This window comes from Zootoca vivipara, chromosome 2, assembly GCF_965207765.1.
Source record: "Zootoca vivipara chromosome 2, rZooViv2.hap1.1, whole genome shotgun sequence".
Classification (NCBI taxonomy): Eukaryota; Metazoa; Chordata; class Lepidosauria; order Squamata; family Lacertidae; genus Zootoca; species Zootoca vivipara.
The window spans coordinates 105,214,129-105,241,350 of record NC_142584.1 but is presented as its reverse complement, the minus strand read 5'-3'; the positions used below and the strand labels follow the sequence as shown (position 1 = coordinate 105,241,350).

At 47.2% G+C, this 27,222-nt stretch overlaps 2 protein-coding genes across 5 annotated transcripts; both read left to right on the top strand.

Moving 5' to 3' along the window:
• Positions 1 to 233: 233 nt before the first annotated feature.
• On the top strand, positions 234 to 14,301 carry LOC148687007 (zinc finger protein RFP-like). The gene is made up of 7 exons (XM_088663337.1): positions 234 to 681; positions 3,493 to 3,588; positions 5,159 to 5,389; positions 6,683 to 6,705; positions 7,110 to 7,234; positions 9,344 to 9,400; positions 11,289 to 14,301. The coding sequence occupies exons 1-7, from the start codon at positions 262 to 264 to the stop codon at positions 11,804 to 11,806; spliced, it is 1,470 nt and encodes a 489-aa protein (XP_088519463.1). The 5' UTR covers positions 234 to 261; the 3' UTR covers positions 11,807 to 14,301.
• A 1,683-nt stretch (positions 14,302 to 15,984) lies between these two features.
• LOC118080096 (E3 ubiquitin-protein ligase TRIM15) lies at positions 15,985 to 27,222 on the top strand. Of its 4 annotated transcripts, none has more exons than XM_088663326.1 (8): positions 15,985 to 17,047; positions 19,852 to 19,947; positions 20,973 to 21,203; positions 22,726 to 22,845; positions 23,078 to 23,100; positions 24,341 to 24,456; positions 25,546 to 25,602; positions 25,842 to 27,222. In XM_088663326.1, the coding sequence occupies exons 1-8, from the start codon at positions 16,124 to 16,126 to the stop codon at positions 26,420 to 26,422; spliced, it is 2,148 nt and encodes a 715-aa protein (XP_088519452.1). In that variant the 5' UTR covers positions 15,985 to 16,123; the 3' UTR covers positions 26,423 to 27,222. The 4 variants fall into 4 exon arrangements, with proteins under 4 accessions (XP_088519452.1, XP_060126994.2, XP_088519454.1 ...); XM_060271011.2 differs by having other exon boundaries at positions 25,839 to 27,222; XM_088663328.1 differs by lacking the exon at positions 22,726 to 22,845.

Genomic DNA, 27,222 nt, shown 5'->3' with positions numbered 1-27,222 from the left:
TCAGCCCCTGCTCAGCACGGCCAATGCTCAGGGATGCTGGGAGTTGTGGTCCAGCATCCGAGTGCGGCGGGTGGGAGTGGAGGAGTCCTTCCCCCCCCCCGCCCCGCTCCATCCTTGCGCAATGTTTTGCCTGGGTCTCTGGGCCCTGCGCAGCCAATGCGGCTCCCGCAGGAAGCCACGTGGAGCCGCCCCAGCCCTCCCCACGGGCCGCCCCCTTCCTCCTCCTCCTCCCCGTCCTCCTCCTGCCATCGCCGGGCAGCCATGGCCACCGAGAGCCCCCTGGAAATTCTGCAGCGGGAGATCACCTGCTCCATCTGCCTGAGCTACTTCAAGGAGCCCGTGTCCATCGAGTGCGGCCACAACTTCTGCCAGGCGTGCATCGCGCAGTGCTGGGGCAAGGCGGACGCCGAGACCACGTCGTGCCCGCAGTGCCGCCGCTGGTCGCGCAAGAGGAGCTTCAGGCCCAACCGGGAGCTGGGCAACGTGGTGGAGATAGCGAAGCGGCTCCGGCTGGACGCGGCCGCCACGCTGGCCGGCCAGCGGCTGTGCGAGAAGCACCAGGAGCCACTCAAGCTCTTCTGCGAGGAGGACGAGACGCCCGTCTGCGTCATCTGCAGGGAGTCCCGGGCGCACAAAGCGCACCCCATGCTCCCCATCGAGGAGGCGGCGCAGGACTACAAGGTGATGGCCGTCGGTGGGTGGGTGGCTGGGTGGCGGCAGAAATTGGGGTGGGAGCAGCCCACCGCCTTATTCCCAATAATAATAATAATAATAATAATAATAATAATAATAATAATATACCCTGCCCATCTTGTTGGGTTTCCCCAGCCACTCTGGACGGCTTCCAACAAAAATTAAAATACAATAATTATTCCTTTATTCCTGCATGGCAGCGGGTTGGGCTAGATCAGGCATGTCCAAAGTCCATTTCGGGGGCCTAATCTGGCCCGCCGATTGGTTTAATCCCCCCCCGTGGCAATTTATTTCCTGGGAGAAAATCCTAAAAATAAACCAACCTCAACAACTTAAATCAGGCATCCCCAAACTTCAGCCCTCCAGATGTTTTGGACTACAGTTCCCATCATCCCTGACCACTGGTCCTGTTAGCTAGGGATCATGGGAGTTGTAGGCCAAAATATCTGGAGGGCCGCAGTTTTGGGGGGGGGTGCCTGACTTAAATCCTTAAAAAAGTTCAACAACTTCAACCCTAAAAAAACACACCAAAACAACCTCAACCCTAAAGAAAGCTCAACAACTTGGGGGTGAAATCATAAAGAAACACAACTTCAATCCTAAAAAAGGTCAACAACTTTGGTTGGCCCTCATGGCCCTTCACTTCATCAAATCTGGCCCTCCTTGAAAAAAGTTTGGACACCACTGGGCTAGATGGTCCTCAGGGTCCCTTCCAACTCTTGGTTTCTGTGGCGATCCTCTGCTTAGTCATGCACACCAGGCGCCAGCAGACTTGAGGCTTTTCTGATCTGCTTGGCATGTGTTTTTGTTCTGTGCCAGCTAGATGGGAAGGTTATGCAGGTAGAAGTAAAGTTTCCGGGGGGGGGGGCATGTTTGGATGTGTTAAGGAAAAACCAGGAAGGTTCTTGGGCGCCTTAAAGATGACCAAATTAATGATGCGCATGACTTCTTGAAAACTAGGGCCTGCTTCATCAGGTCTGACCTCACAATCCCTCACTCGTCCACACACAGGGCACCTGAGAATCTCACTCTATGCATCTGATGACGTGGACTATGGTCACGAAAGCTTGTGACATCATTAAGGCAGGTTTTGGGAACGTTTGGCCCTCCAGATGTTGCTGAATGGCAATCTATGGCTAGGGGAGCTGGGAGCTGTAGTTCAGCAACATCTGGAGGGCCAAAGGTTCCCAAAACCTGCTTTAAGGTGCTATTTGATTATTCCTTGTTCTTCGTTTCTGGATATGTTTTCCTGAGCGCTGACTTCTATCTTCTGACTTCTGTCGTGTGATCATATTATAAAGTAGCTGTGCTCTGTGATACAGATCAAGCGCTGCTAGGAGTTGTTTCTTTTTGTTTCCCAGTATATTTTTTACCAATTAGAAAATTAGGTGTGGTGTAAGGGAATTTTTATTCTGCAAGTGTGGCCCAGCGAAAAAAGTTTGAGAACCACAGCTGGTTTAGCAGTTTACTCTTGAGTCTCTGTGACTCAAATCTGTCTTCAGGTCTCTCTCACAGCAAGCAATTTCCAGTCTCCTTTTTCAGGTGGTAACATTCTTGTTCAGTGTTTTGCATTTGCAAGGCAAATCATCACCTTTCTCCCAGTTCTGTGTTCAGAGGAATGAGAGTGGGAGACTCACTTATCCAAGGATGTGATGAATCACGCTGCTACAAGATAAGAGATATCACTAGCTGCAGCTTCATACTCCCCACAGCTTCACGGGGGGGGGGGGAGATAAATCCTTTTATGTCCAGCATACACATAACAAACCATTTCCTTAACATGGGTCCCTTCCAACTGTGTGATGCCATGAAAAACATGGAGGGGGTGGAAGATTCTCTAGACTGGATGCACAGCTCTCTCTAACATTCAGTCTTCCCAGTCTTTGACAGATCCTTTGAAAGAGGTCAAGGAACAGAACATTTCAGGCCAAAGCCAACTTCACTTCCCAGTTTGTTTCTTCTTGTTTTGTCCTGTTGCTTCTTCGTCTGGTGTACATACGTCAGTTCTGAGACATAACATGCACAGTTAGTCTGGGTTGTTTTGACGCTTTAAACAGCTGATTACACTGTTTGATTTCTTACATCTCTCTCTCCCCCCCCCCCCCCGGGTGTTTATAAAATTTCTATGCTGCTTGCTTGGTGGAAAGCTGAGCTAGAATTATTTTCAAAAATTAATCCATTTTGAAAATAATTGAGTAGTGATAAGCCTGAAATTTGTGTGGAGTCTGGGGCAGATCAGTGACAGTTGGAGATTCAAATGCAACAAGCAAATACAGTTGTACCTTGGAAGTCGAACGGAATCCATTCCCGGAAGCCTGTTCGACTTCCAAAATGTTTGGAAACCAAAGTGCGGCTTCTGATTGGCTGGAGGAAGCTCCTGCAGCCAATTGGAAGCCCTGTCGGACATTAGGCTTCCAAAAATAGTTCATGAACCAGACCAGCCACTTCTGGCTTTGCAGCATTCGGAAGCCAAAACGTTTGAGAACTAAACTGTTTGAAAACCAAGGCACGACTGTACATGACTTGCCTTATGACTTATAGGCCATAATTTGAATAGCATTTAGAATGATCTTCCTAAAATGGAAATTGCAGAATGCCCCCCAAAAGTATACATTTCCTACAAAAGAGACACAAGACTCTTGATTCCCGAGTATGCTGAAACTATGCCATAATTTAAAAAATGGCTGGAGTACTCTGCGCTAGGGGGAAGTAAGTTGTCTAAGCAGAAAGTTAAGTGACTATCACAACATACATGAGAAAAAGGGTATGTACATTACTTTCAGATTTATCTTTTGTCAGAAACAAGTTGCCACCCATGTGAAAGCTCTGACAGAAAGGAGGGAGAAGCTGAAGGAATTAAAAGAAGATTTGGAGTGCAGAAGGCAGGCTGATCAGGTGAGAAGTTGTCTACAAGAAGGACTGGGAAGGAAATTGTGACAAGGGTTTGAATTGCAAATTAGGGTATTTTGCACCAGAAGATTTTCAGTCCACTGTGGAAAACCCAAGAGGGTGGTCTAACTTAGCAAGTTTATTTTACCTGTGTTTAGTAAACAAAGCTGTAAACTTTGAAACTCCCCAGCTTGCCTAATGTTTGTATTTGCAAGTGCGTTCATTGTTGCGAATGAACTTATGAAACAGATTCCCAGCCCCCTGTGGTAAAAAAGCACTGGGGGTGGGGGAACTCTTTTGGATAAATTTCAAGGGAAATTTATCTGCACCACATCACTGGAGAAAGAGAAAGCCTGTTTCTTCTGGTGTTGAAGTAGGCAGCTACCTTAATAAACTGGATCTCATTTCTCTTATATGTAGTGAACCATTTTCTGTTCAGTCTGCTTGTACCTATGATTCAGTTAGACTGAACCTGTCATCTCCAGCGACTTGGTACACTTAGCACAGTGGTACAGAAGGTCCCTGGTTCAACCTCTTTCATCTCCAGTATGTCCCCTGCTGCCAGTCAGTGTGGAGAATATTGAACTGGTTTAATAATAATAATAATAATAATAATATAATAATAATAATAATAATAATAATAATAATAATAATAATAATAATTTATTATTTATACCCCGCCCATCTGGCTGGGTTTCCCCAGCCACTCTGGGCGGCTTCCAACCAAATATTAAAAACAGTACAGCATCAAACAATAAAACTTCCCTAAAACAGTTGTCTTCTAAAAGTAAAATAGTTGCTTATTGCCTTGATATCTGCTGGGAGGGCGTTCTACAGGGCGGGTGCCACTACCGAGAAGGCCCTCTGTCTGGTTCCCTGTAACCTCACTTCTCACAATAAGGGAACCTCCAGAAGGCCCTCGGTGCTGGATCTTGGTGTCCGGGCTGAATGATGGGGGTGGAGACGCCCCTTCAGGTATACAGGACCGAGGCCGTTTAGGGCTTTAAAGGTCAGTACCAACACTTTGAATTGTGCTTGGAAATGTACTGGGAGCCAGTGTAGATCTCTCAGGACCGGTGTTATGTGGTCCCGGCGGCCACTCCCAGTCACTAGTCTAGCTGCCGCATTCTGGATTAATTGCAGTTTCTGGGTCACCTTCAAAGGTAGCCCCACGTAGAGCGCATTGCGGTAGTCCAAGCGGGAGATAACCAGAGCATGCTCCACTCTGGCGAGACAGTCTGCAAGCAGGTAGGGTCTCAGATTGTGTACCAGATGGAGCTGGTAGACAGCCGCCCTGGACACAGAATTAACCTGTGCCTCCATGGACAGCTGTGAGTCCAAAATGACTCCCAGGCTGCGCACCTGGTCCTTCAGGGGCACAGTTACCCCATTCAGGACCAGGGTCCGACCAATAGTCTGACTCTCTGAAACAATGGAAACTGCCTTACGTTATATTCCTATGAGCAGGTACCCAACCCTGGTTAGGGTACCAATGTGAGAGCACCAGGGATATTTGTATGTCCACCTCCTTGTGCTGTTTCACCATCCCAGCTGGCCCTTCTCCTGCTTCTTACAGGATGATGTACAAAGTGAGAAGCAGAAGGTGGAGTCTGAATTTAATCAGATCCACGAGTTCATGGAAAAAATTGAGCGCTTCCTGGTTATCATGCTGAAGAAGTTTGACAAGGAGATTGTGCATAGGAGAGACGTAGAATCCAGTAGGTTCTCAGGGGAGATTGATCGCCTCGATGCCTTGATCAGCGAAGTTGAGGACAAGTGCCAGCAGCCTGCCAGTGAATTCCTGCAGGTGAGACTCTCTGGAGGGCTTCTTGCCTCTCCTGGGTTTGAACGCTAAAGCCAAAAATGCAGAAACAGCCACCTTAAAAGAAAAGATGAGATGTGCCGCACTTTGTTTCATTTGTGTTGTATGCACTGAAACTTCCTTGGTTTGTGACATTTGCCAGGAGAGGGGTTTGAGGAGTGCAACCCTTCTCATTCTCCTTGATCGCTCGATGGTTTTTGGATACTGTTGACCATGGTATCCTTCTAGAGCCGTGGTTCCCAACAACGGGGCAATTTGATTTTGATTTTTAATTTTTGTTAAATAATATTAAGTTTCCATTTCATAATACATCCATATTGCTCACATTAAATTTTTGCTCATATGAGCTGATCGACTCCCCCCTCCCCCCCACCTTGTGGCTACCATAATTCCTATCTATTTCATTGCATTTGTACCTCTTCCTCCTTACATTTCATCCATTTCAATTTTTTTACATTTTAAATAAATATAAAAATGTATAAATCATAAACATTACAAGTCTTCTTAAGTCAATCTTGCTAGTGTTGTTAATTGTTTACAATTGTCTTTCAAATATTGTCTAAATTTACTCCATTTTTTGCAAAGGGGGAAAGCTCCATTTTTGAGGATCAGCTCAAAGTTGTGCAGCTTCTATTGCAAAGGGGGAAAGCCCTGTTTTGGGGGGATCCGCTCAAAGTTGTGCAGCTTCTTTTGCAAATGGGGAAAGCACTTTTTTGGGGGGATCAGCTCACAGCTGTGCAGCTTTTTTGCAAAGGTGAAAAAATCCTGTTTTTATGGAGTTCAACTCACAGATCTGCAGCTTCTTTAGGAAAGGAAAGGAAAGGGAGCCATTTCTACAGTTTCCAGACAGATAATTTAATCAGCCAGTCACATGTTGATGGGGAAACACAACAGTGGAGGCCTGGGCAAGGGAGCTAGCTGCTCTTATCTCCCTCCCAATCTCCTGCAATCAGCTGCTGAGCGGGTTCTCTTTCCCTCTTACTAGCCTTTAGCTCCTTCTTAAAAAAAAAAAAAGCACGACCCACTTTTCACCCCTGGGCAATTCGGCTCCAGGGACCATGCATTCGCTCCATAAGACACACAGACATTTCCTCTTACTTTTTAGGAGGAAAAAAGTGTGTCTTATGGAGCGAAAAATACGTTAAATACTTATTCTATAACAAATATTTTCGGAGTCGTGCGCTTTCCATTTGCTCCCTAATTTCCAAGCCTTTCAGCCCATATTTATGGCATTATAAATGTGAGAATGATCTTTTTCTTTTCTTCCCTTGCCTCCAGGACATCAGGAACATTTTGAGCAGGTAGGTAACACTTTTGCAAATCTCACTTTTTATCGGTGTAGGAAAAACCGAGAAAGCTTTCTTCAAATCCATTCTAATCAAACCCTAGCTTATCCCTGACTCTTTGGCCCTCGTGCCCTTAAATGCCTTCCCTCCAAACACAGTAATTCCACATTTTCTCCCCCTTCCTGTCCCAGGGCCATATGTGCAAAGCTTACCCTTTTGTGGCATAGGGTCCTATGTCAAAACAAGCTTTCCACATTCCCTAAGCAGTGGAACTTTCCCAACAAAAGTTAGAATGTTTACGAACATTCTGTAACATCACAACATTGCTGTTTGTGAAAGAGGGCTTGCAGCTCTTAAATGCTCTAATAGTATGGAAGATGCTGGGCCACAATGTAACGCTTTCATGTTTCCCATTCTAGATGTAAAGACGGACAGATTTCACAGATGGTGGAAGTTGCTTCCTCTCCGACTGAGCTGGAAAAGAAACTTGGGCATTTCAGTCTGAAAAATATTGTTATCAAGGAGGCACTGGAGAAATGTCGAGGTACTGAGAAGGACAAATGATAGCTTATGACCCCGTAAAATAACTTGAGAATTTCCATACTTTGGGCTGAATTTCCGTACTGTACATTTCTGCAACCAATGTTCTCTGTCCACTAGCGCAAGGGCGACTTTTAATGTTGTGCAACAGAAGAATCCCAGTGCAACAGCTGTGCTAGCAGAAATGTACAGTCATACCTCGACATCCGAACGCTTTGACTTCCGAAGGTTTTGACTTCCGAAGTTGACAACCCCGGAAGTCTTTTCGTGGCGCGTGCGGTCGGCGCATGCCCCAACTGCGCGCTTCGACAACCGAAAACCTCGACTTACGAAGACAGCCGTGGAACGGATCGTCTTCGCAAGTCAGGGTACCACTGTATTGTGCGAGTTGCATGATCTGTTCTGCAACGACGTTACCAGCAACCTGCTGGTGCATTTTGCTGGTGCGAAAGACTTCACCAGTGGAGCAAGTATACTTCTAAGTGACTTTAGCTTAGTGCTATGTGGGATACAACTTCCTTTTGTCTTCCAATCCAACAATGCAGTGTGCATACATGTGAACATGAGCAATGCGGGTTCTGCTTGAAGAAAAAAGTGCCAATTTTATGTCCAGAATAACCTCAGTAAATATATGATTGGTTGAAAGCAAGTAATGGGGTAGGAGTAAGAGCAGTGGAGAGGTGGGTGAAGTGGAGAAGAAGAACAACAGAAATTGAGTTTTTTGGCAAGAGCCATGAAAGGGCTTTGCAGAGCACTTCAGCACTGTCTGTTGTCTCCTACGTCCCATGCTTATTACCTGCACCTTTTCCCCCCTTTCACAGCTGATATGAAACAGGAGACCTCTTGTTTTGGGGCATACACAAGCTTTCCCCCTTGGCCAGATCACCTATCACTCTGCTTATAGCAGCTACACCGATGCACATTATTTAATGAAAGCTATAGAATGCATTGGGACGCGGGTGGCGCTGTGGGTTAAACCACAGAGCCTAGGGCTTGCCAATCAGAAGGTCGGCAGTTCGAATCCCTGCGACTGGGTGAGCTCCCGATGCTCGGTCCCAGTTCCTGCCCACCTATCAGTTCGAAAGCATGTCCAAGTGCAAGTAGATAAATAGGTACCGCTCCAGTGGGAAGGTAAATTCCGTTTCCGTGCGCTGCTCTGGTTTGCCAGAAGCGGCTTAGACATGCTGGCCACATGACCCGGAAGTACGCCGGCTCTCTTGGCGTACTGGCCACATGTAATAATAATAATAATAATAATAATTTATTATTTATACCCCGCCCATCTGGCCGGGTTCCCCCAGCCACTCTGGGCGGCTTCCAAAAAAACAGAAATTCTAAAATACAGAAATCCATCAAACATTAAAAGCTTCCCTAAACAGGGCTGCCTTGAGATGCCTTCTAAAGGTCTGGTAATTGTTCTCTTTGACCTCTAGTGGGAGGGCATTCCACAGGGTGGGTGCCACTACCGAGAAGGCCCTCTGCCTGGTTCCCTGTAACTTGGCTTCTCGTAATGAGGGAACCGCCAGAAGGCCCTCGGAGCTGGACCTCAGTGTCCGGGCAGAACGATGGGGGTGGAGACGCTCCTTCAGGTATACCGGACCGAGGCCGTTTAGTACACCGGCTCTCTCGGCCAGTAAAGCGAGATGAGCGCTGCAACCCCAGAGTTGTCCATGCCTGGACCTAATGGTCAGGGGTCCCTTTACCTATAGAATACATTCTGTGATACACCTTTTTCCTCTCAGTAGCTGGAGCATGTCCATCAGCCTTCTGTGGCAGGTCACCTGCTGATTCACCTGCTTTGTGGTTTCTGGTTTTTCAGCAGAGTGCCACTGCATATTTTCCCTGAAGCAGTTGTCTTGCATCCATGAGGGCTAGAAACTTGAAAAAAGAAATATGGTAATAGGCATGCTTAAGCACCACTCTTAAGTACCAGATTCTGTAGCTCTCACAGCCTACCCAGTTTCCCCACTGAAGTGACATTACATAAAATAATTCCATCTCTTGCACCACGAGCCTTTCCCCCGCCTCCTTACTGAGATTATATCTAATGCTTCACCTTTTTTTAGTAGCAAGAGTAAATATTCCTGATTCTTAAACCCTTCTCTCTTTCTAGAGACAATGATATCTGAATTGGCAAAAGCAAGGACAATGGAAGCATCAGCTAAAAGGAGTAAGTTGTGTTTTTTTTGGGGGGGGGGGAACCGGGATAGTCACTTTCCAAGAAGCTGAGAGTAATGTTGATTTGGGGCCTCTTTTATCCAACTCTGAGAAATGGCTTCACATGGTGAGGGATGATGGTATTTATGGCTCCATCCTGTACAGCAATAATTTCAAAGGAAAAAAGGAGGGCGTTGAACAGCTTCAGTCACCTAACCCTCTATGCTCCCCCTGCCCTTCTTTCCTTGCCTCCAGAGGGTGGAAGGAATATGTCACCACAACAACACACAGCCCAAGTCCTTATTGTGAGGAAAAGTAAACATAGGAAATTGTTGCTCTTGTCCATGACTTAGGACCTGGAGTTTGGGGGTGCAGTATGTATCTGGGGATCCCTAAGATTTTTCCTAGCCCCCCCCCTCATCAAATAAGTGGTCTTTCCACTTTAGGGTAGGAGAAATTGAGGCCTTGTATTCTTGGGCTTCCCCATTGCTATTGCTGATGCCACAATCCCATTAAAGGAGGTTGCAGCTAGGCAAAAGATCATTTTCCAGACAAATGCTTCACTTATGGGATGCTGTACATGTCAAATTCAATCCTAGGCACCTCCACTTATTAATATCGCCAATTATTATTTATTTGTCGCATTTTTGCACTAGTGTGTCTCATGGCGACTTGCCCAATAAAAATTGAAATAACAAACCAGGCATTAAAACAGCAATAAACAAAAGCTGAAATACATTTCAAGTGGCAAATCGTACCCACCCTACTTAAAGGATGAGTACAGAAAATGCCAACCACCCTCCCACTGAGAAATCAAAAGTCTTGTCTAAAACCAGGCATTGATGGTGCCAAGAGTGTTTCCCCAGGAAGAACATTTTGAATGGAAAGCCACCACAAAAAAGGCCCAGTTAAAAGCTAGGGTAGCAAATGTTGCAAATTGCTGCTACCAGTCAGAGTAGACAATATTGGTCTAGATATGCTGGCCCAAACTCTCTCAGCTTCATGGTTGAGCAAGGATTTGAACCAAAACACCTAGTCCTAATCTAATAACACTAATCTAATACAAGACAGGGGAATGTGTTGCCCTCAAAATGTTCCTGGACTCCACTCCAGCTACCATCAGTCTCAACCCGTATGGCCAATGGCCAGGGATGCTGGGAGTTGTAGCCCAGCAATATTTGAAGGGCAACATCCTCCCAAGCCTTTCTCTACCAGTGTTTCCCAAACTTGGGTCTCCAGCTGTTATTGGACTACAACTCCCATCATTCCGTAGCTAACCGGGCCAGTGGGCTGATGGGAATTGTAGTCCAAAAATAGCTGGAGACCCAAGTTTCGGAAACCCTTCCCTAACCATTACAACACACTGGCTCTCTTTAATGGCTTGGCAATTGCCAGTTCCCCGCTGCATCAAATTGACACAGGGCTTTTACCAGCTTCCTGTTGTATGGAACTGGTAGTCATTCAGGTCAGTGGAGATTGGGGCCCAGACTGTAGCACTCTTGACAAAGTAAAAACTTTGTTCTTTCCATCTTCATTGATTGGTTGGTTGGTTGATAATACCTCTTACATGCCAGACTGGCTTAAGCAGTTTACAAGTATGAAATCAAGCTCACAATATCCACAGGTAATGAAAATGCACATTTAAAACAATTCCATCAAAATTTATTAAAAACATCCATAATCAAACAAGCTCATTAAAAAGTGTAACCATTAAAACAGTTAAATGAGCAATCAAAACAATTAGATCAACTGGTCTACATTTTAATTCTTTTGTTTCCTTTTATTTCGTTTGAGACCTTGCTCTAGCTTGCATTGGGCTTTCCCAGATCTGATTGTAAAAACCTGTCTTTCCTCTTTGTCAAGCTCTTCTGATTGCTTTCCGTTTGTCTGTTTCTCCTCAGTAAGCGTCACTCTCGACCCCAACACAGCTCATCCCCTCCTTGTGGTGAGTGAAGACAGGAAACGTGTGAATCGTGGAGACACGGTTCAGCCACTGCCCGACAACCCTGAGAGATTTGACTCCACTCTGATTCTCCTGGGCAGTGAAAGGTTCAGCTCAGGGGTACATTATTGGGAGGTGGAGGTGGGTAATGGGCAAAACTGGGCCCTTGGCGTGGTCAAGGAGTCTGTGACGAGGAAGGGACCTATTGTCACTTGCCCCAATGAAGGCGTCTGGGCTTTGGGGCTCTGCGGGAATGAGTACAAGGCTTTCACTTCATCCGAGAATTGCCTGACCCTAGATGAAGCCCCGGAGAAAATCCAGGTATTTGTGCATTATGAAAGGGGTTGGGTGGCATTTTTTGACGCCGGTTATATGTCCCTCCTTTTTATTTTCCAGTCAGCTAATTTCTGTGGGGAGAGAATTTGTCCTTTCTTTAAATTGTGGGGCCTAACTACAGAGCTTAGAATGTGCCCCTGAAAACAGCCTCTGCAATATGTTTCTGCGATTCCATTCCATTCGTAATTTTGTACAGAAATTGGCAAATAATTTTCATCTTGAAAGGATTTTAACTTTTAACTCCATGAAGAGAAGGAGCCTTCATTTGTGGAAGAAGAGTTGCACCTTCCATGAGCGCAAGCTCCTCCTATTCACAGCTAAAAAGTTAGGCTCGAAATCCAGTTTTAAAAATAAGTAAAGGAGCAAGTTTCTTCCTGTCCCAAACCTTTTTAATTTAAAAGAAAACAACCTCCAGGTTTACATAATTCTAGAGAGAGACAGAGCATTTTGCATCATAAGTGCATCACATTTAAGTGCAGGCTGAATATTATTAATACATTTCTATACACTTTTATATTGTATTATCTCAGCTAGCATTCATATTTCTACTTGCATCCTCATCATCCTTCCTCACCAATCTTTTTGGCTGGGGCTGATAGGCGTCAAAGTCCGACATCTCGAGGGCCGCAAGTTCCCACTCTGGATTTAAGCTATGGTTTGCTTAACAAGCCATGAGTAAATTGCAAGTTGCCTCATAGACAGACAAACCATGGCTTGTTTCTCCAGAGTTTGGTTCGTTTGCTAGTTGCTCTGGCCTCATTCCTTTGAAGCTCGGCGAGTGTCTGGGGTGGAATGGCCAAACAGTTCACAGTTAAGGAAGTGTGGGTTCACATTTAACAAGATGCCACAGTCAAAACAAACCAAGGTTCATAAGCCAGCAGCAAGCTCTGCTTTTAGATTGTAGTTTGTTGACAATAAGCACACTATTCAGGCTCTGTGTAGGCTTCACACATAATGCTCAGCCACAGTTTAATAAACAATAGTTTAGCTCGGTCGTAAACCAGACCTTGCGTATGTATAAATAAATACACACTTGTTTGTTCCCTGCAATCCAGACATCCTCCCTCAGTGCCCTGTCTGCGCTCCAGGAATGCTCCCCTCCCCCAACTCTCCGGCAGCCGTACTTCTGGCACTTAGAAAACAAGCTTCTTTGCTCCAGCTAGGAAGCTTATGTCTAACAGAAGTGTGCTCTGTGGCGCTGGTCTTCAGCTGGTGGGTTGCGGCCCTATCTAAGGTGGGTCGCGAAAGGAGCACCACCTCCATGCTAATATATGGTTAAAGATTAAGAAGTGAGTCCCCAAATGTATGCTGCAGTGAAAATTGTGGTCCTGGGGCTGAAAAGGTTGAAGATACCTGCTCTAAGGAACGTCGCTGTGTTTGCCTTACTTGCCCTGCATCCAATGGATGGCCACCCGCCTCAGCAGTGGTGACCAGCGCAACACCTACTTCTCCCATGTCAACACCATCGGATGACCTTTTACATGCTTCTTATTGCCAGTTTGTGAAATAGATGCCGCTGTACCACTTCAGCGTATGAACACTTCTCCTACCCCATTTATTTTATTGTTATTTGTTTCTTAAAAAGGAAGGCTTTCGCTTTTTCCATCTCACTGGCATGCTGGGGATCATGGAATTGTAGGGTTGCAAGGGACCCCAGAGCCATCAACTCCAAGCCCCTGCAATGCAGGAATGTCAACTCAGTCATTCAAGACACAATGACCATCCAGACTCTGCTTAAAAGCCTCCAGGGAAGGAGAGTTCACCACCTCTTCTGGGAGTCTGTTCCACTGTCAAAACAACTCTTCCTGCCAGGAAGATCTTCCCAGTGTTTAGTCGGAATCTCCTTTCTTGGCAGCTAGTTAGCGGAAAGTGGTATGTATAACCCTTGCACCTTAGGAGCTGATGTAACTGAGTGCTTTTCTAATAACTGAAATCCCAGTAACTTGCCCCCATTGGTCTGGATGTGTGGGGGACATCCTGGCATCTTAGTTATGTTTGAAGTAGATACATACTGCATTGAAACAGAACGAAGACTTGAAAGATGCAAAGATTAAAATGCAGTAGGTGTTCCCTACCTTGATGGATAAACCCAGAAGAGTAAGGAGGGATGTACGGAGTAGTCCTTGGCTATATTTTCACTGCATAGTTATGGCTTTCCAGGAGGATCCCTGGAATTTGTAGATTTTCCACAACAGAATTTGGAAATATCCATTCCCACCATCAGGATTCCTTGTGAGAACAGCACAGTGGCTAATCTGGCCTGGTTCAGGTTTACCAAAGCAGCCACAGCTTCAATCCATAAACCAGATAAACCAGAGTTTTTGCACTTAGGTTGTTTTTAGGTCCTTTGTTTTCACTGCAGCAAAACAGGTTTAAGGGGGGGGGAATTTGCTGGATTATGGCTCCACTTCTTCCACACTTACCTGGGAGTAACTCCTGTCAAGCATAGGACTTTCTTCTTAGTAAACATGTATAGGATTGCACTGTTAAGTGATTTAGAAATGACTCCTATGCTGACACATCTGCACTTTTGGAAGATGTATTTTCTTTTTTGTTAAGGTTCAACAGATTTGCATATATTTTGATCCAGAAAACTGTCGTATCATTGCATTAAAATTCCTTTTGTGAACAGAGAAGATTCTTGTGTTTTTTTGTTTGTTTCTTGTGTAATAGGTGCATTCCAGCTGGAAAAAAGCCCTGTGTAATAGCTTTTAAAGACCTTCACTACCCCTTTCCACAATCTACTTATCAACTAGACCAGAGGGGGGGGGAATGGGATGTGACGTGACACACCTGTCCTGTGTGTTCCTCCAAATGTTGCTGGATAACAACTCTCCTCATCCCTGATCATTGGCCATGGTGGCTGAGGCTGTGGGAGTTGTAGTTCAGCAACATCTCGAGGGCCACAGGTTTACTGCAGTGATCTCTGCATGAAATAGTTCTGATGTATGGGTCATAATGTGTGATTATCATATGTGGGCCACTCCCCTATGAAAAAAAGGTTCAGCGTTTGGGGCTATTCAATTTAGAGAAAAGGGGAGTAAGAGGTGACACGATAGAGGTAAATAACACATTTTAAGTGGTGTTGAAGTAAATTGTCTAAATGTGAGAATAAATATATTGCACAAATACATAATTATTCGTCTTTTTTTCCTTTCAGTTAATTAAAATAAAGAATAATTGTCTTCTTTAAAAAAATATAATTTAAGTTTGTGAAAGTGTTCTGTTATATATCCCCTAATAATACACCTGGATTGACCGGATCTTGACTTTTATCATTCCAGTATTTGATAAACAAGCTCTATTCACAACGTCCTCCTTCAACTGGCCTTCCCTTACCCTTATTAAGTTTGTCTGCTTAAGCCATTTCCCATACCTAAGAAAACCATATGTCAATAGAACATAATCTGGGATTTTTTCAGTGTTGCCAGATTAGCATCCTAGCTGTCTTTCTTAAATGAACTACAATTTTCAGGTCACCCTCCAGTATTACACCTCCAACCATGATCATTAATGGGTCCTTTGGAAGATCATACCCAAGAATATGACGGGTCATTTCTATGTCCTGGGTCATGCTACAGATTCTAAACCCTATTCCCCAAAGCATCAGCACTACACAAATTTGAAAGGAGTGGAGAATTGTGAATGCAATAAATAAGAGGTGTTAAATCTTTTATACATGGACTGATCTTTGAGAATTGCTGGTAAAATATGGGATGGATTAAGAATGTAGACCTTGGCTCTAGCTTGAGCAACTGTAAATAGCTCAATAACAGTTTGATCTCCAGTCTCTCAGGTCAAAGTCCAATTCTACTGCCAGTTTTGCTGACTTAACATTAAAGCCTCTGGCTAAAGTTCAGCTAAGAATGGAGGCTGCTAGTGCATACTAAGAGTTGATCCTGATCTCATCCTGATCCTGAACTCTTCAGTGTGTGCCAATCTCATGTGGTCTAACTGTCCTCATTTGCCAGGGACAATCCCTATTTTCTGAAGCCTAATTTTCATAAAACTACTTTGCCTCTGGGTTTATTATTATTATTATTATTAGGTTATATGATTTTGTTGTTCTTTAGAAGGGAGGGAAACTCAAGAAAGTGCTTGCTTGCTTAACATTCCCCCTATTTTAAAAACAACAGCTGTCGGCTGAACACACCCGCGACCCTCCAAGACTACAACTCCCATCATCCCTGAGCATTCGCCATCCTGGCGAGTTGAATGCCCGCATGACGTCGGCGCGCACGCTGTACGCTGCGCAAGATTCTACAGCGGGCCGTTGCGTTTGCCGCCCGGAGCCCAGTGCGCGAAGGGTTACGGCCGTAACGTCTCCCGGCTTCCCCCTCGCTTCCGCTCAGCGCCTCGCGGCCTAGCCAATCGGGTCGCGCGTCCGCCGGAAGGGAGGCACGCGCGTCGTCGGCGTCCTCGCGGGCAGGCAGGCTGGAGCTCGGCTGGGCTGGCGTCATGAGCGGCGGCGGCGGCGGGATGTCGGCGGAACAGCAGCTCCAGCAGCGGCTCCTCCGCAGCCGCCTGAGAGGCGCTCAGCACCCGGGCCTGGCGGTGGGCGGCCCGCTCCCGCCGCCGCTGTTGCCTCCGCTGCCGCCGCAGTCCGTCCTGTCGCCGCCGTCGCCGCCGGACTCCCCTCCGCCCGGCACGACCCCGGCCGAGATTCCCGCGGGCCCGCGCTGCCCGAGCGAGACGTGGTGCTCGCTGTGCCGCGTCTACTGCCCGGACCCGGTGTGCCTCCCGTGCGGCCACAACTTCTGCACGGCCTGCATCGGGCAGCGTCTCGGGGAGCCCAAGATCAACATCTCCTGCCTGGAGTGCGGCGCCACCGCCCGCAAGAGGAACCTGCGGCCCATCAAGCCGCCGCCGCTCCTGGCCAGCCTGGTGGTGGACAGGCCCAAGAGGCAGAGGCTCGACTCCGGGCCTGGAGGGGCAGTCGCGCTGCCGGCGGCGCCCGTGGTGGTAGCGCCGCCGCCGCCGCTGCCTCAGCAGCACCAACAGCAGCAGCAGCCGCCGATGACAGTAGCCTCTGCGGCGCCGGTATGTGCACCGGCACCACCGGTGGCAGCAGCAGCAGCAGCGCCTCCGCCGCCCCCGCCGCTGCTGTCGCTGACGCCGACGCCGCCCACCCCGCCGTCGCCCGTAGCTCCATCGGCTGCAGCATCGGCGGTAGACTTGGCGACATCACCCCCGCTGCCGAGAAGGTTGTCCGCAGGAGGATCCGGGGAGGGCGCTGGAGGGAAGCTGTGCGAGAAGCACCGGGATGTGCTGCAGTTCTTCTGCGAGGAGGACCAGGCGCCCATCTGCGCGCAGTGCGATCGGTCCCAGGAGCACCGGGCGCACGCCGTCTTCCACGTCGAGAGGGCAGCCCGAGACTACAGGGTAAGGGAGGGAAGGGGGCGACCTCTCTGAAACAAGAAATTAGGGACCCAGGTGGCGCTGTGGGTTAATGCACAGAGTCTAGGGCTTGCTGATCAGAAGGTCGGCGGTTCGAATCCCTGCAATGGGGTGAGCTCCTGTTGCTCGGTCCCAGCTCCTGCCCACCTAGCAGTTCAAAAGCACATCAAAGTGCAAGTAGATAAATAGGGACCGCTCCGGCGGGAAGGTAAACGGCGTTTCCGTGCCCTGCTCTGGTTCGCCAGAAGCGGCTTTGTCATGCTGGCCACATGACCCGGAAGCTGTCTGTGGACAAACGCTGGCTCCCTTGGCCTATAGAGCGAGATGAATGCCGCAACCCCAGAGTCGGACACGACTGGACCTGATGGTCAGGGGCTCCTTTACCTTTACCTTTAAAGCGAGCAGGAGAAGGGTAGTGCTGCTGGCCCATTCAACTCCCATCCCCTGCCAGAATTTGTTATTAGGGCATTGCCGTTGTTAGCACAAACAAAACGGCACATGGGACGGGGTTATTGAATTCTTGTAGCAAAACGTTTATACGTCTGGCTTCTTTGGCTGTCGAAAACATTATGCTGCAATAATTTGACATCGCTGGTTTTTTGGTTTTTAATGATTGACTGCATCCTTCATGGGTTCAGAGAGAGCTTGAGTGATGCTTAAAATGGTCAATTTATATTCTGTACTTGCTACTTTTTAAAATCTTTCCTCATCTTTTAATAGCAGGACATTTTTGTAAAATAAAGTAATAACGGCGGTAAAATAATGCTATTCATTGTTCTCTGGCTGTTTTATGCCTGACCCCAGAAGTATCTCTTACTGTTTGGGAAAAATGTTTCCTTCTTATAAGATAGGTTTATTCTGGATAAAGAATTATGCTTACATACACCTTTAAACTTCCAGCTTTCTGGTTCCTTTTGTATCTTGAGTGAAAATTATGTTCAAATATTGTTGGCATGGGTCTTTTCTTGCGATAACGATCACATACGGTAGTTGTGAGTCTATGTAGCATTACAAGCTGTGATCTTCTGAGAAAATACTTGGCTGTAGGATGGAGAAATAATTGGGTTAGAGGGTGTGTGAAGGGCTCTTTAGTCATCAGATTTCTAGCTTATTTTGGCATCTCTGGTTTCTACAGGACATAAAATCAGCTGGAAGAACTGTGGATCTTTAGCTTTATATTGAGAACAGGATTCCAAATCTAGGTGCCTAGCAACCTCTGAGAAAAAAACCATGTCAATGCATTTATCAATAGAGGATTAGAGACCATTCAGCTTGATTCTTTTGTATTCATGAAAGTGTCAAGTTACCTGCTCCTTGTTTCTTATTCTTAAGGTCCAGTGCAGTGTCAATGGCCTGTCAACTGATGGAAGTTTCTGAATAGTAATGTTCCCCTCTTTGTGTCATATTCCCTGTTTATAGACCTAGAAGCTTGGATTACTTATGAATAGGAACAGTAACATCTACCACAAGTGGACTCAGAAAAACAAACACAAACTTTTCTAACCTATTCCATCCTATGCATTCTTGCTTGAAAATAAATTCTACTGCTTTCCCCCATCTCTTTTTGAGAGCTTTTCTCATATTTTCTCTTGTGCCATTTATCATATTGAGTTGAAAAAAGGGGGTGTTCTTGCCACAGTGTTGAGTTTCTTAGTTTGTGCTTTGGGGAATTCACATTAGTGAGCTTCTGATAACTCTTTTGCTCTCAACTCCTTCAGGCTCAATAATTTTAACACCACAAATTATTCAATAAACAATAGCTTCATCTTTGTGTGCCCCTGCTCTCCAGCTGTCAAATTCTAACAGAAAATTCTGTGTCCCAGATACCGAAAAACTGCCCCACCCAAATTTAAGTGATAGCTGGGTCAGCTAAGGAGAACTTGCTGGCCTCTAAGAGCCCAAGCATATTGTTAGTGTTGATTTAAGTCTTAGCATGCACATCTAGCTTTTATACCTGCAGAATCAGCATATTGAGGTTATTTTAAAGAACCAAGTATTTAGCCTTGTGGTTGAAAAGATAAGCAGGAAAATAAATGGTCAGTTATAAAGTCTGGAACACCACAGGGATGCCAGGCAGGACTCCTAGTTGTAAGGAAAGGAGTAGGGCTTCAGTATTTCCCTTCCCAAGACTAGCAGAAGTGTTAACAATGCAATACATTCAGCATATAGATTTATTTTTTCTTGCTATGGAGTGCACACCACTGTATGGGGCTGTTGAACAAACCCAAACCTTGCTCCCCAGAATGGGAAAAGGCTTCCGGGTGCAGGTTGCCTTCTCTTTCTCATGACAAGAGTTAAGGTAAAGGTAAAGCGACCCCTGGCCATTAGGTCCAGTCGTGACCGACTGGGGTTGCAGCACTCATCTCGTGTTATTGGCCGAGGGAGCCGGCGTACAGCTTCCAGGTCATGTGGCCAGCATGACAAAGCCGCTTCTGGCGAACCAGAGCAGCACACAGAAACGCCATTTACCTTCCCGCTTGGAGCGGTCCCTATTTATCTACTTGCACTTTGACGTGCTTTCGAACTGCTAGGTTGGCAGGAGCTGGGACCAAGCAACGGGAGCTCACCCCGTCGCAGGGATTCGAACCGCCAACCTTCTGATCGGCAAGCCCTAGGCTCTGTGGTTTAACCCACAGTGCCACCCGTGTCCCGCATGACAGAGTTACCTTAAGGCAAAAAAGCCTCTTGCCCTACTGAACTATATTTATATATCTATACTAAAACAAACTCCCGTGCTCTTGATACCTCTAATTCCCTCCCTCCATCTCAAGCCACTTCTGTTTTCTCAGGAGAGGGTTCTGGCACAACTAGAGATCCTGAAGCAGGAGAAGAACACACTGTGGAGCCAGAAGCTGACTGGAGAGAAGAAAATTCAGGATTACATGGTAGGTACCTGTTGCCATTGGTGATCAGGAACAGAGGCATTGGGGCTTCAGGGGTGGTGGGTGTTGTTTGGCTGTGTTACTCACCACCCTGCCCCCAAATCCCATTTTTTCTACAGGTTCTAAAAGCTGTAAGCTTTTCCAGCCATTCTACAGTGTCATAATAGGCAGTGCTAACTTGTGTAATTAGCAAATTATGCTGTGTCAATGGGCCTAATTTGCATAGGATTTTTTCCCAACACAATTTTTTCTAGAAAACCCACATCGCAAAATGTGGCCAAGATCAGGAATAACACATTACCTTGCTTCCCATAGAAAAATGTAGATAAGTTGTTTCTGTTGTAAAAACAATACTTTTTATATCTGAGTGTTTGCCTGAAGAGGCAGTCACTATTTTGTTCGTGATGTTTGTCTCTTTTGGTGGCTTGTTGTGTGATAGCTAGCTGATGGTCCTAAATAAATATTTTGATTTCATCCTGCAGAGCAAGCTATCCATGGTTGGGTCCCATACGGTGGACAAGTGGGATGTTTGTCCTGGATAACAGTCCTCAAGCGGGGTGCTGAGCATTTTCCTGTTTCTGCTGCAGCCTCCTCTTGCAGCCTTATCCTCCAACCAGGCTGGCTATTTTGCCAAGTCCAGGGACTGAAGAAGCTGGGTTGCAGATGCTATACAACAGAACATGCTTCTAAATTCCTCCAGGTCCACCTGGAGGGAGATGGAGGCCGTTCCAGGGGATGATGGGGTAGTGGTAGGGAGAAGGGAGGGAAGTGTTGCAGACGCCTGGTGGTTTTAGATAATGCCTCCTGCCCCCCGCCCCCCATCCCCAGCTACTCCCTGGTCATTTTTATTTTGCCTGCCTTGTCATAGTCTATTCTGGCCCCATATCTACTGCGTCTGCGCTGTCCCTTGTGCTGGTTCGTAATGCAGTCTTGTTTGGTTGCTGTGTTCTTAGGGCTGTAATGACGATCTTTTTCTTGTGCACCCACAAAGGACTCTCTAACTCCTATTTTACCTGTGGCCATTACAGGAAACAGTCCAAGCAGAGAGACAGGAGATCATATCTGAATTTGAGCGCCTCCACCAGTTTCTCAAAGATGAGGAGCAGCACCTGCTCACCCAGCTAGAAGAGCTCGATAAAGAGATAGAGAAGCGGAAAGACGAAATGGTTACCAAACTCTCAGAAGAGCTTTCCCGTCTCGGTGATGTGATTGCTGAGATGGAGGTGAAATGTAAGCAACCAGCAAGTGAATTTTTGCAGGTGAGATTTTGCAGTCAACAGAGACCTCTTTCTCTGGCCTGGAGCAGAGACTAGCAGTGGGTTAAGGGGGCTCCCGGCACTGGCGCTCTAAAGAGCCTGCAAGTATCTGAAAACGGGAGTTGCTGCTTCCTTGCCAGCACAGGTGTTTAGAGCTTAGACCTTATCCCTGCTGGAACTGGCAGCAAACTGTTTTGTGTACAGGATGCTGGCGGGGCACGAGCCTCCTGGAGGCAGCAGCACATGTGCTGTTATACTGGATATCGGGGTCTCTTTCCTACGTGGACCCCCATCAGCTGCCCCGCATGCCTAAGTGCTACGATTGTCCCCCCCTGCGCAGGTGGCAGGGCTGTTCTTTAGGAACCAAAGCCAGTTGGGAGGGGAAGGAGGAGCTCCATGGCTCTAGCTTATGGAGAGCTGTGAAACGGCCATTCCGAGGGGGGGGGGGAAGCATCCCTCTGATCTCGGCTTGCCTTCTTTTAGAGCACCCTTTGGCTTTTGCAAAGGACAGTTGGGACGCTGTAGCTCCTCCCCTTGCGGAATGCTATGACTCTGCTGTTGGCAGATGTACTTCCAGGTCCTTTAGCCTGACCTGAAGGCTGTTGAGAAGCTGGCCTGGATGACCCCGTTCCTTCAGGTTCATGTCGGGACACATCGGGTATGGCTGCCATGCAGACCTCTAGTACGTACAGTCCTGTTCATATGGGTTCTCTCTCTTAAGGGTGTTTTGGGGACTCGGAGCACTGCTGTGGCTGTGGGACTGGAGCAAACGTCACTCTGAGCTTTCAGTCTCTGGAATAATGCTGATGACTGCATGCCGCGGGGATACCGGGGGAGGGACGCCGCTTGTGTTTATGTCCAGCGAGCGGGGTTTATTTACTTACTTGTTTGGAGGAAAACAAAAGGGGCTTGTGGAGTTTGTGTGCCTGCAAAAAAGCCTGCATTTTCTGGGATCTCCTTAGGGTCTTCCTGTGGTCCACTCTGCGGTGAACGTCATTTGTAGCTATTCCAAGGATGTGAGGCTGGTTTGTTTGTTTTTTAAAAAAATACCGAGCAGCACCTCCTGCGCACTTGATCCCTTGGCACAGAATCTTTTTTTTTCTCCTTTAATTACTTTGAAACCAGCTCTCTGATCACAAGCAAGAAGGACACGATTTTAGGTAACCTGTGGCGTGCAGAGAGTCACTACAGGTGATGATGAAGAGTGCAACGCAGTGATCGCGGGTTGGGGAGATTGCGGAGGCTCTGCCGGGGCCTGTGCTCTTGGGAGCGGGACGCCGTTGCCTCTGCTGAGGTGCACCCCCTCTCCAGCGGTGATGCGGTGTGCCTGTCGGGACAGCAGCGCACTTAGAGGTCGTGTGGGTGGCATGGCTGAGGGAAGGAGCCAGCGGCTCCAGGCAAAAGGCAAGCCGGTGGGCAGGCCCCGGAGGGGGCGAGAAGCCAGCCTGTTCACCGGCAGGACGGGGTGGGAGGACAGTTCGGGAAGGAGAAGGCTGCTAAAAACTAGGGCAGCCCTTCTCCTCAGAGAAACAGTTGCAGCACCAGGGAGACCACCGTGCCACGAAGGCTCCCGTGTGTAACCAGAGCACCCCCCACCTCTCCTGTCTTGGAGCTAACACCAGACGTTCCACCTCTAGGATCCCAGGTAAGAGCCTGAGGGCAACTGGGGGGGCAGGCTACTTACCCCCTGCCTTGTAAAGCAGCAGAGGCTAGAACAAAGCTTCCACCCCTCCTGCCTTTGATAGCACTCTCGGAAGTCCTCTGCAGCCTGAGATGGGGGGTTGCAGAGGCAGGCTCCCCTTTTAGCTTGTGACTCGCTCCTAGTGCAAAGCATTGTGGGACTTAGCTCCTTTCTCTCTCTCTCTCTTTCTCTCTAGGACATTAAAAAAACAATGAGCAGGTATGTGGCAATTTATTGTGTCCCCCCTCCCCCCCACCTCAAAAATGCCATTTGGTAGCATTCCTATTCCTCAAACTGCTGATAGCATGCAGGCCAAGGAAAGTGTTGCACTTGTTGCTCATCCAGAGCACCAGGGCAGTAGAGTAGTGTTCAAGGGCATCCAGGGCAGTAGAGCAGAGTTCAAGGCAGCCTTTAGATTCCTCTGCTTCCAGGGAATCAAAACGGCCGTTCATCCTACCTTAGGAACATTTGCAACCGGAAACAGCTCTTCGGCTCATTTGTCACGGGTAGGGAATCCGTGGCCCTCCACATGGTTGTGGGATTCCAGCTTCTCTCTCCATCTTGCTTGTGTGGCCACTGGTCTGGGATGATGGGAATTGGAGCTCAACAACATCTGGGCAGCCACAGGTTCCCTATATTCTAAGTGACGGAGCTGGAACAAAGCTTGGGAAGGGGGGGGCAGCTTCACTCTGTAGCTTGTCACATAAAACTGCATCCCTTCAGTCCCCAGACCAGCTCATAGCATGTTGGTACCTGAAGTGGGAAATACAAATGACACAGACATATATTAAAATGGAGCACAGCTCACCACAGTACAAGCCTCACAGATTCAGTTGGGAGCTGTGGCAGAGCTTGCGCAGGAGAACTGTCTGGTGTGGAGGAAGTTTGTCCCCTGCTCTGCTCCATTCACGGCACCCAAAATCTGCTGCTTGAGGCATTTGCCTCGTTGCAAATTTGAAATGGTCCTTTGCAAATGTTGAGACCAAAGACCAGGCATCCCCAAACTTCGGCCCTCCAGATGTTATGGCCTACAATTCCCATCATCCCTGACCACTGGTCCTGCTAGCTAGGGATCATGGGAGTTGTAGGCCAAAACATCTGGAGGGCCGCAGTTTGGGGATGCCTGCCAAAGACAATGGTAAAAGAGAAATCTAGAATTGCAAAATTTCACACTGATAGCATTTGATTTAGTGAGATATATTACTTAATCATTTCCTCGAACCAGTAAAAGCGTCTTGTGGCCAGAAAAGACCAGCCTGTACATTGGATTCCAACTCCCATCAGCCCCGGCCAGCATGACCAGTGGTCCGGGATGTTGGAAACTGTAGTCCAAAACATTGGGAGGATGCCAAGTTGGGGAAGGCTTGGCTAGACCATTATGGCCTTTGAAGAGGAATGCAGGTCATGGTTGACGGGACTATTTACACTAGGCGTTTCTCTTTCTGCTTTCAAAATGTAGGTGTGCACCAGGGCATTTCCAGCCATCCGAAGAAGCTTCTCCTAAGCTCGAAGAGAGGCTGGATAACTTCACACGGAAAGGGATGCTTCTGAAGGAAACACTAAATAGATTCCAAGGTACAGGAAAAAAGAGCTGAAGAGAATGCGGAACTTCTAGCGCCTGGCTCTTTACCATCTGAAAATAACCTAAATTCTAATGAGTGTCTTCCGCTTTTCATTTAAAAAAATTGACACTCTGCATTGAAATCCAGTTCAGATAGAAGTCCTCACATAACTTTGGGAGGCATTGTGACTCTGGATTGTGTAGAGCAAGGGTAGGCAACCTAAGGGCCGTGGGCTGGACACCTTCTCAATCTGACCCGCAGACAGTCCGGGAATCAGCGTGTTTTTACATGAGTAGAATGTGTGCTTTTATTTAAAATGCATCTCTGGGTTATTTGTGGGGCATAGGAATTCGTTCACCCCCCCCCCCAAATAGTCCGGCCCACCACATGGTCTGAGGGACGGTAGACCGGCCCATGGCTGAAAAGGTTGCTGGCCCCTGGTGTAGAGGCACAAGGAAAGATGGGGTTTCACCAGGAGCTGTCTAAGGACACTTTACTCTGAACTGAAAGTCATGAATTCATTGCATGGCCCTAAGCTGAACCACTCTTTCAGCCTTCGGACCTCACTCCTTCCAGTTGCTGCAGCTTAGCATTTAACTTGGTTTTGGTAAGGGTTACTTACAGCAAAGACAAACTGCTTTATAAATTGAGGTTCTTCTCTACAGTATTTGTACCATGATGTTGTTATGGCAAAATGGGAGCTCTGTATTCTTGCCAAGGAGTTGTGATCTCAGTCCTGGAGGGCAGTGATGGCAGAAAATGATAGGAAAAGACTGCAAGTTGTGTTTAATGGGAAGCTAACAAAAGAGAGAAAGGGAAGGTTCAATGATGGTAGACTTTTTTGCAGAAGCAGGATGCAGGAATCACTTGGCTGCTGAATTCCATTCCATCTCTTAAAGCAAGCTGCACCCACATTAGTAACTATCATCTGGAAATGATGTTTGAGCGCACTGACTTCTAACATGAGAAACCCAGGATGAAATAGTCATCTAATGAGGCCACTCAGTGGCCTTGGGCAAGTTACTTTCTGAATTGTGAGAGGCTAAGGTATTTCTTTAAGAGACATTTTGCTGGGAGGAAAAACTACCTTTTCTTTCTCTAGATAATGTGACGTCTGTCGTGGAGAAAGGAGAGACTGTGAAAACACTGAATGACAAAGGTGAGTTTTCATAGCAGTGGGCCTGAACCCTGTGCTCTTTGTTTGCCCGCCAGATGTTTAGGACTTCAGCTCCCATCAGATCTAGCCATTATAGCACTACAGATGTAGTAAAAAATGGAGAGGTGTGCACAAGTGGGAGGCGTGGGGCACCTTTACATTGTGGAACAAAACTTGTTTGTGGGATGGCCCCACCCCTCACTTCCTCAGACTGAAAACGGCTTGCCTTATGCCTACAGCAGATGCGGCTCTCTATCCGGATGTACCAGGTGCTTTTCTACCATTGGACCGAAGGAACGCAGGATGCGAAGAACTCCAGGAGAGGCTTCCCGCCTTAGACTACGTCCCCGACGCACCCAAAAGATTGGATTCCAGAGCTTTGGTTCTGGGCTGTGATGGGTTTACCTCTGGGAGGTACTTCTGGGAGTTGGAAGTGGGCGATGGGGAATTCTGGGCAGTCGGGGTTACCCGAGACCCTTCAAAGAAGAAAGGCATGCTGGGGTTCAGCCCAGAGGAGGGGATCTGGGCTGTGGGGTTGTGGAAGGGCCAACACTGGGCTCTCACGTCTCCTGTGACTCCCCTGTCCTTGAGCAAGCCCCCGAGGAGGATCCGAGTGTCCCTGGACTATGTGGGGGAGTGTGTGACCTTTACGGATGCAGACACTGACAGCCTCATATTCACTTTCCCACCGGCCTCTTTTAATGGGGCCCGTACCCACCCCTTGCTGTGGGTGGTGGGGTTCCCCGCTCATTCTGTATTTCTGAGGCACATGGGAGTGAAATATCCAGCCGGGGTCCACGAGATGGATATCCTGAGTCCATGACTTTAACTTCTTTCCATGGACCCGGTGTAAGGGGTGGGGTGGGGTGGGGAGATGTCTAACTGGCCAAAGCAGAGAACCAAGCTCTTTGGGAGCAAGAAAGTCTGTGTGTTTTACCTCCGTGTGATCTTTGGAGAATAGGAGGAGGTGGCAGAACTGTTCTCCTTGCACCAAGGCCTTATGATGTTGCCCTATGGAATAGCACAAGGACTGTGAATGACGAAGACTGTAGGCCTTGAAAAATAGTATCGCTGTTAGGACATGCTTCATTATACAAAGGATTGTCAAGACTCCTCTTCCTAGTGATAGGTTCGAGCTTGTTCAGTTTGTGGGGGGGAACTTTCAGATATTAAAAATGGAAATTTTAACTGCCTTTTCAGTTTGTTCATATTTAACATTTATTTATTTTCTTTTAAAAGCAACTGCATTTTAGCTTTAATACTTAGCAGCTGATTTATATTCCATTGAATATATTCCATTGAAGACTGAACACTTCATCCATAAAATTTTTGCTTCCTATCCTTTGCCACCCTAGCACCGAGGTGATGATCCTGAATTGGGCATCCTCGGATGTGGCAGATCTGTTTGTGGATAGCTTTTAATCCATTCTCTAGGGCAGATTGATCTCTTTCCTCCCACTGGTTCATTCTGAAGCTCAATTTCACTCCTGCATTACTCAGTTGGTACAAATCCTCCACACAATAACACTAAACTGGGTGTTCCAATTTTCCTAAAGGTGACAAATACATAGAGTCTAAACATTGTACAAAGAATCTTAGGGCAAGAGTTGAGATGGCTACATT

Coding starts and splice junctions, on each gene's coding strand:
- LOC148687007 (XM_088663337.1), top strand. CDS start 262: ATGGCCACCGAGAGCCCCCTGGAAATTCTGCAGCGGGAGATCACCTGC. Junction 682..3,492: donor AGGCGGCGCAGGACTACAAG/GTGATGGCCGTC, acceptor ATCTTTTGTCAG/AAACAAGTTGCCACCCATGT. Junction 9,401..11,288: donor GGAAGCATCAGCTAAAAGGA/GTAAGTTGTGTT, acceptor GTTTCTCCTCAG/TAAGCGTCACTCTCGACCCC.
- LOC118080096 (XM_060271011.2), top strand. CDS start 16,124: ATGAGCGGCGGCGGCGGCGGGATGTCGGCGGAACAGCAGCTCCAGCAG. Junction 19,948..20,972: donor AGAAAATTCAGGATTACATG/GTAGGTACCTGT, acceptor TGGCCATTACAG/GAAACAGTCCAAGCAGAGAG. Junction 22,846..23,077: donor TTCCACCTCTAGGATCCCAG/GTAAGAGCCTGA, acceptor CTTTCTCTCTAG/GACATTAAAAAAACAATGAG.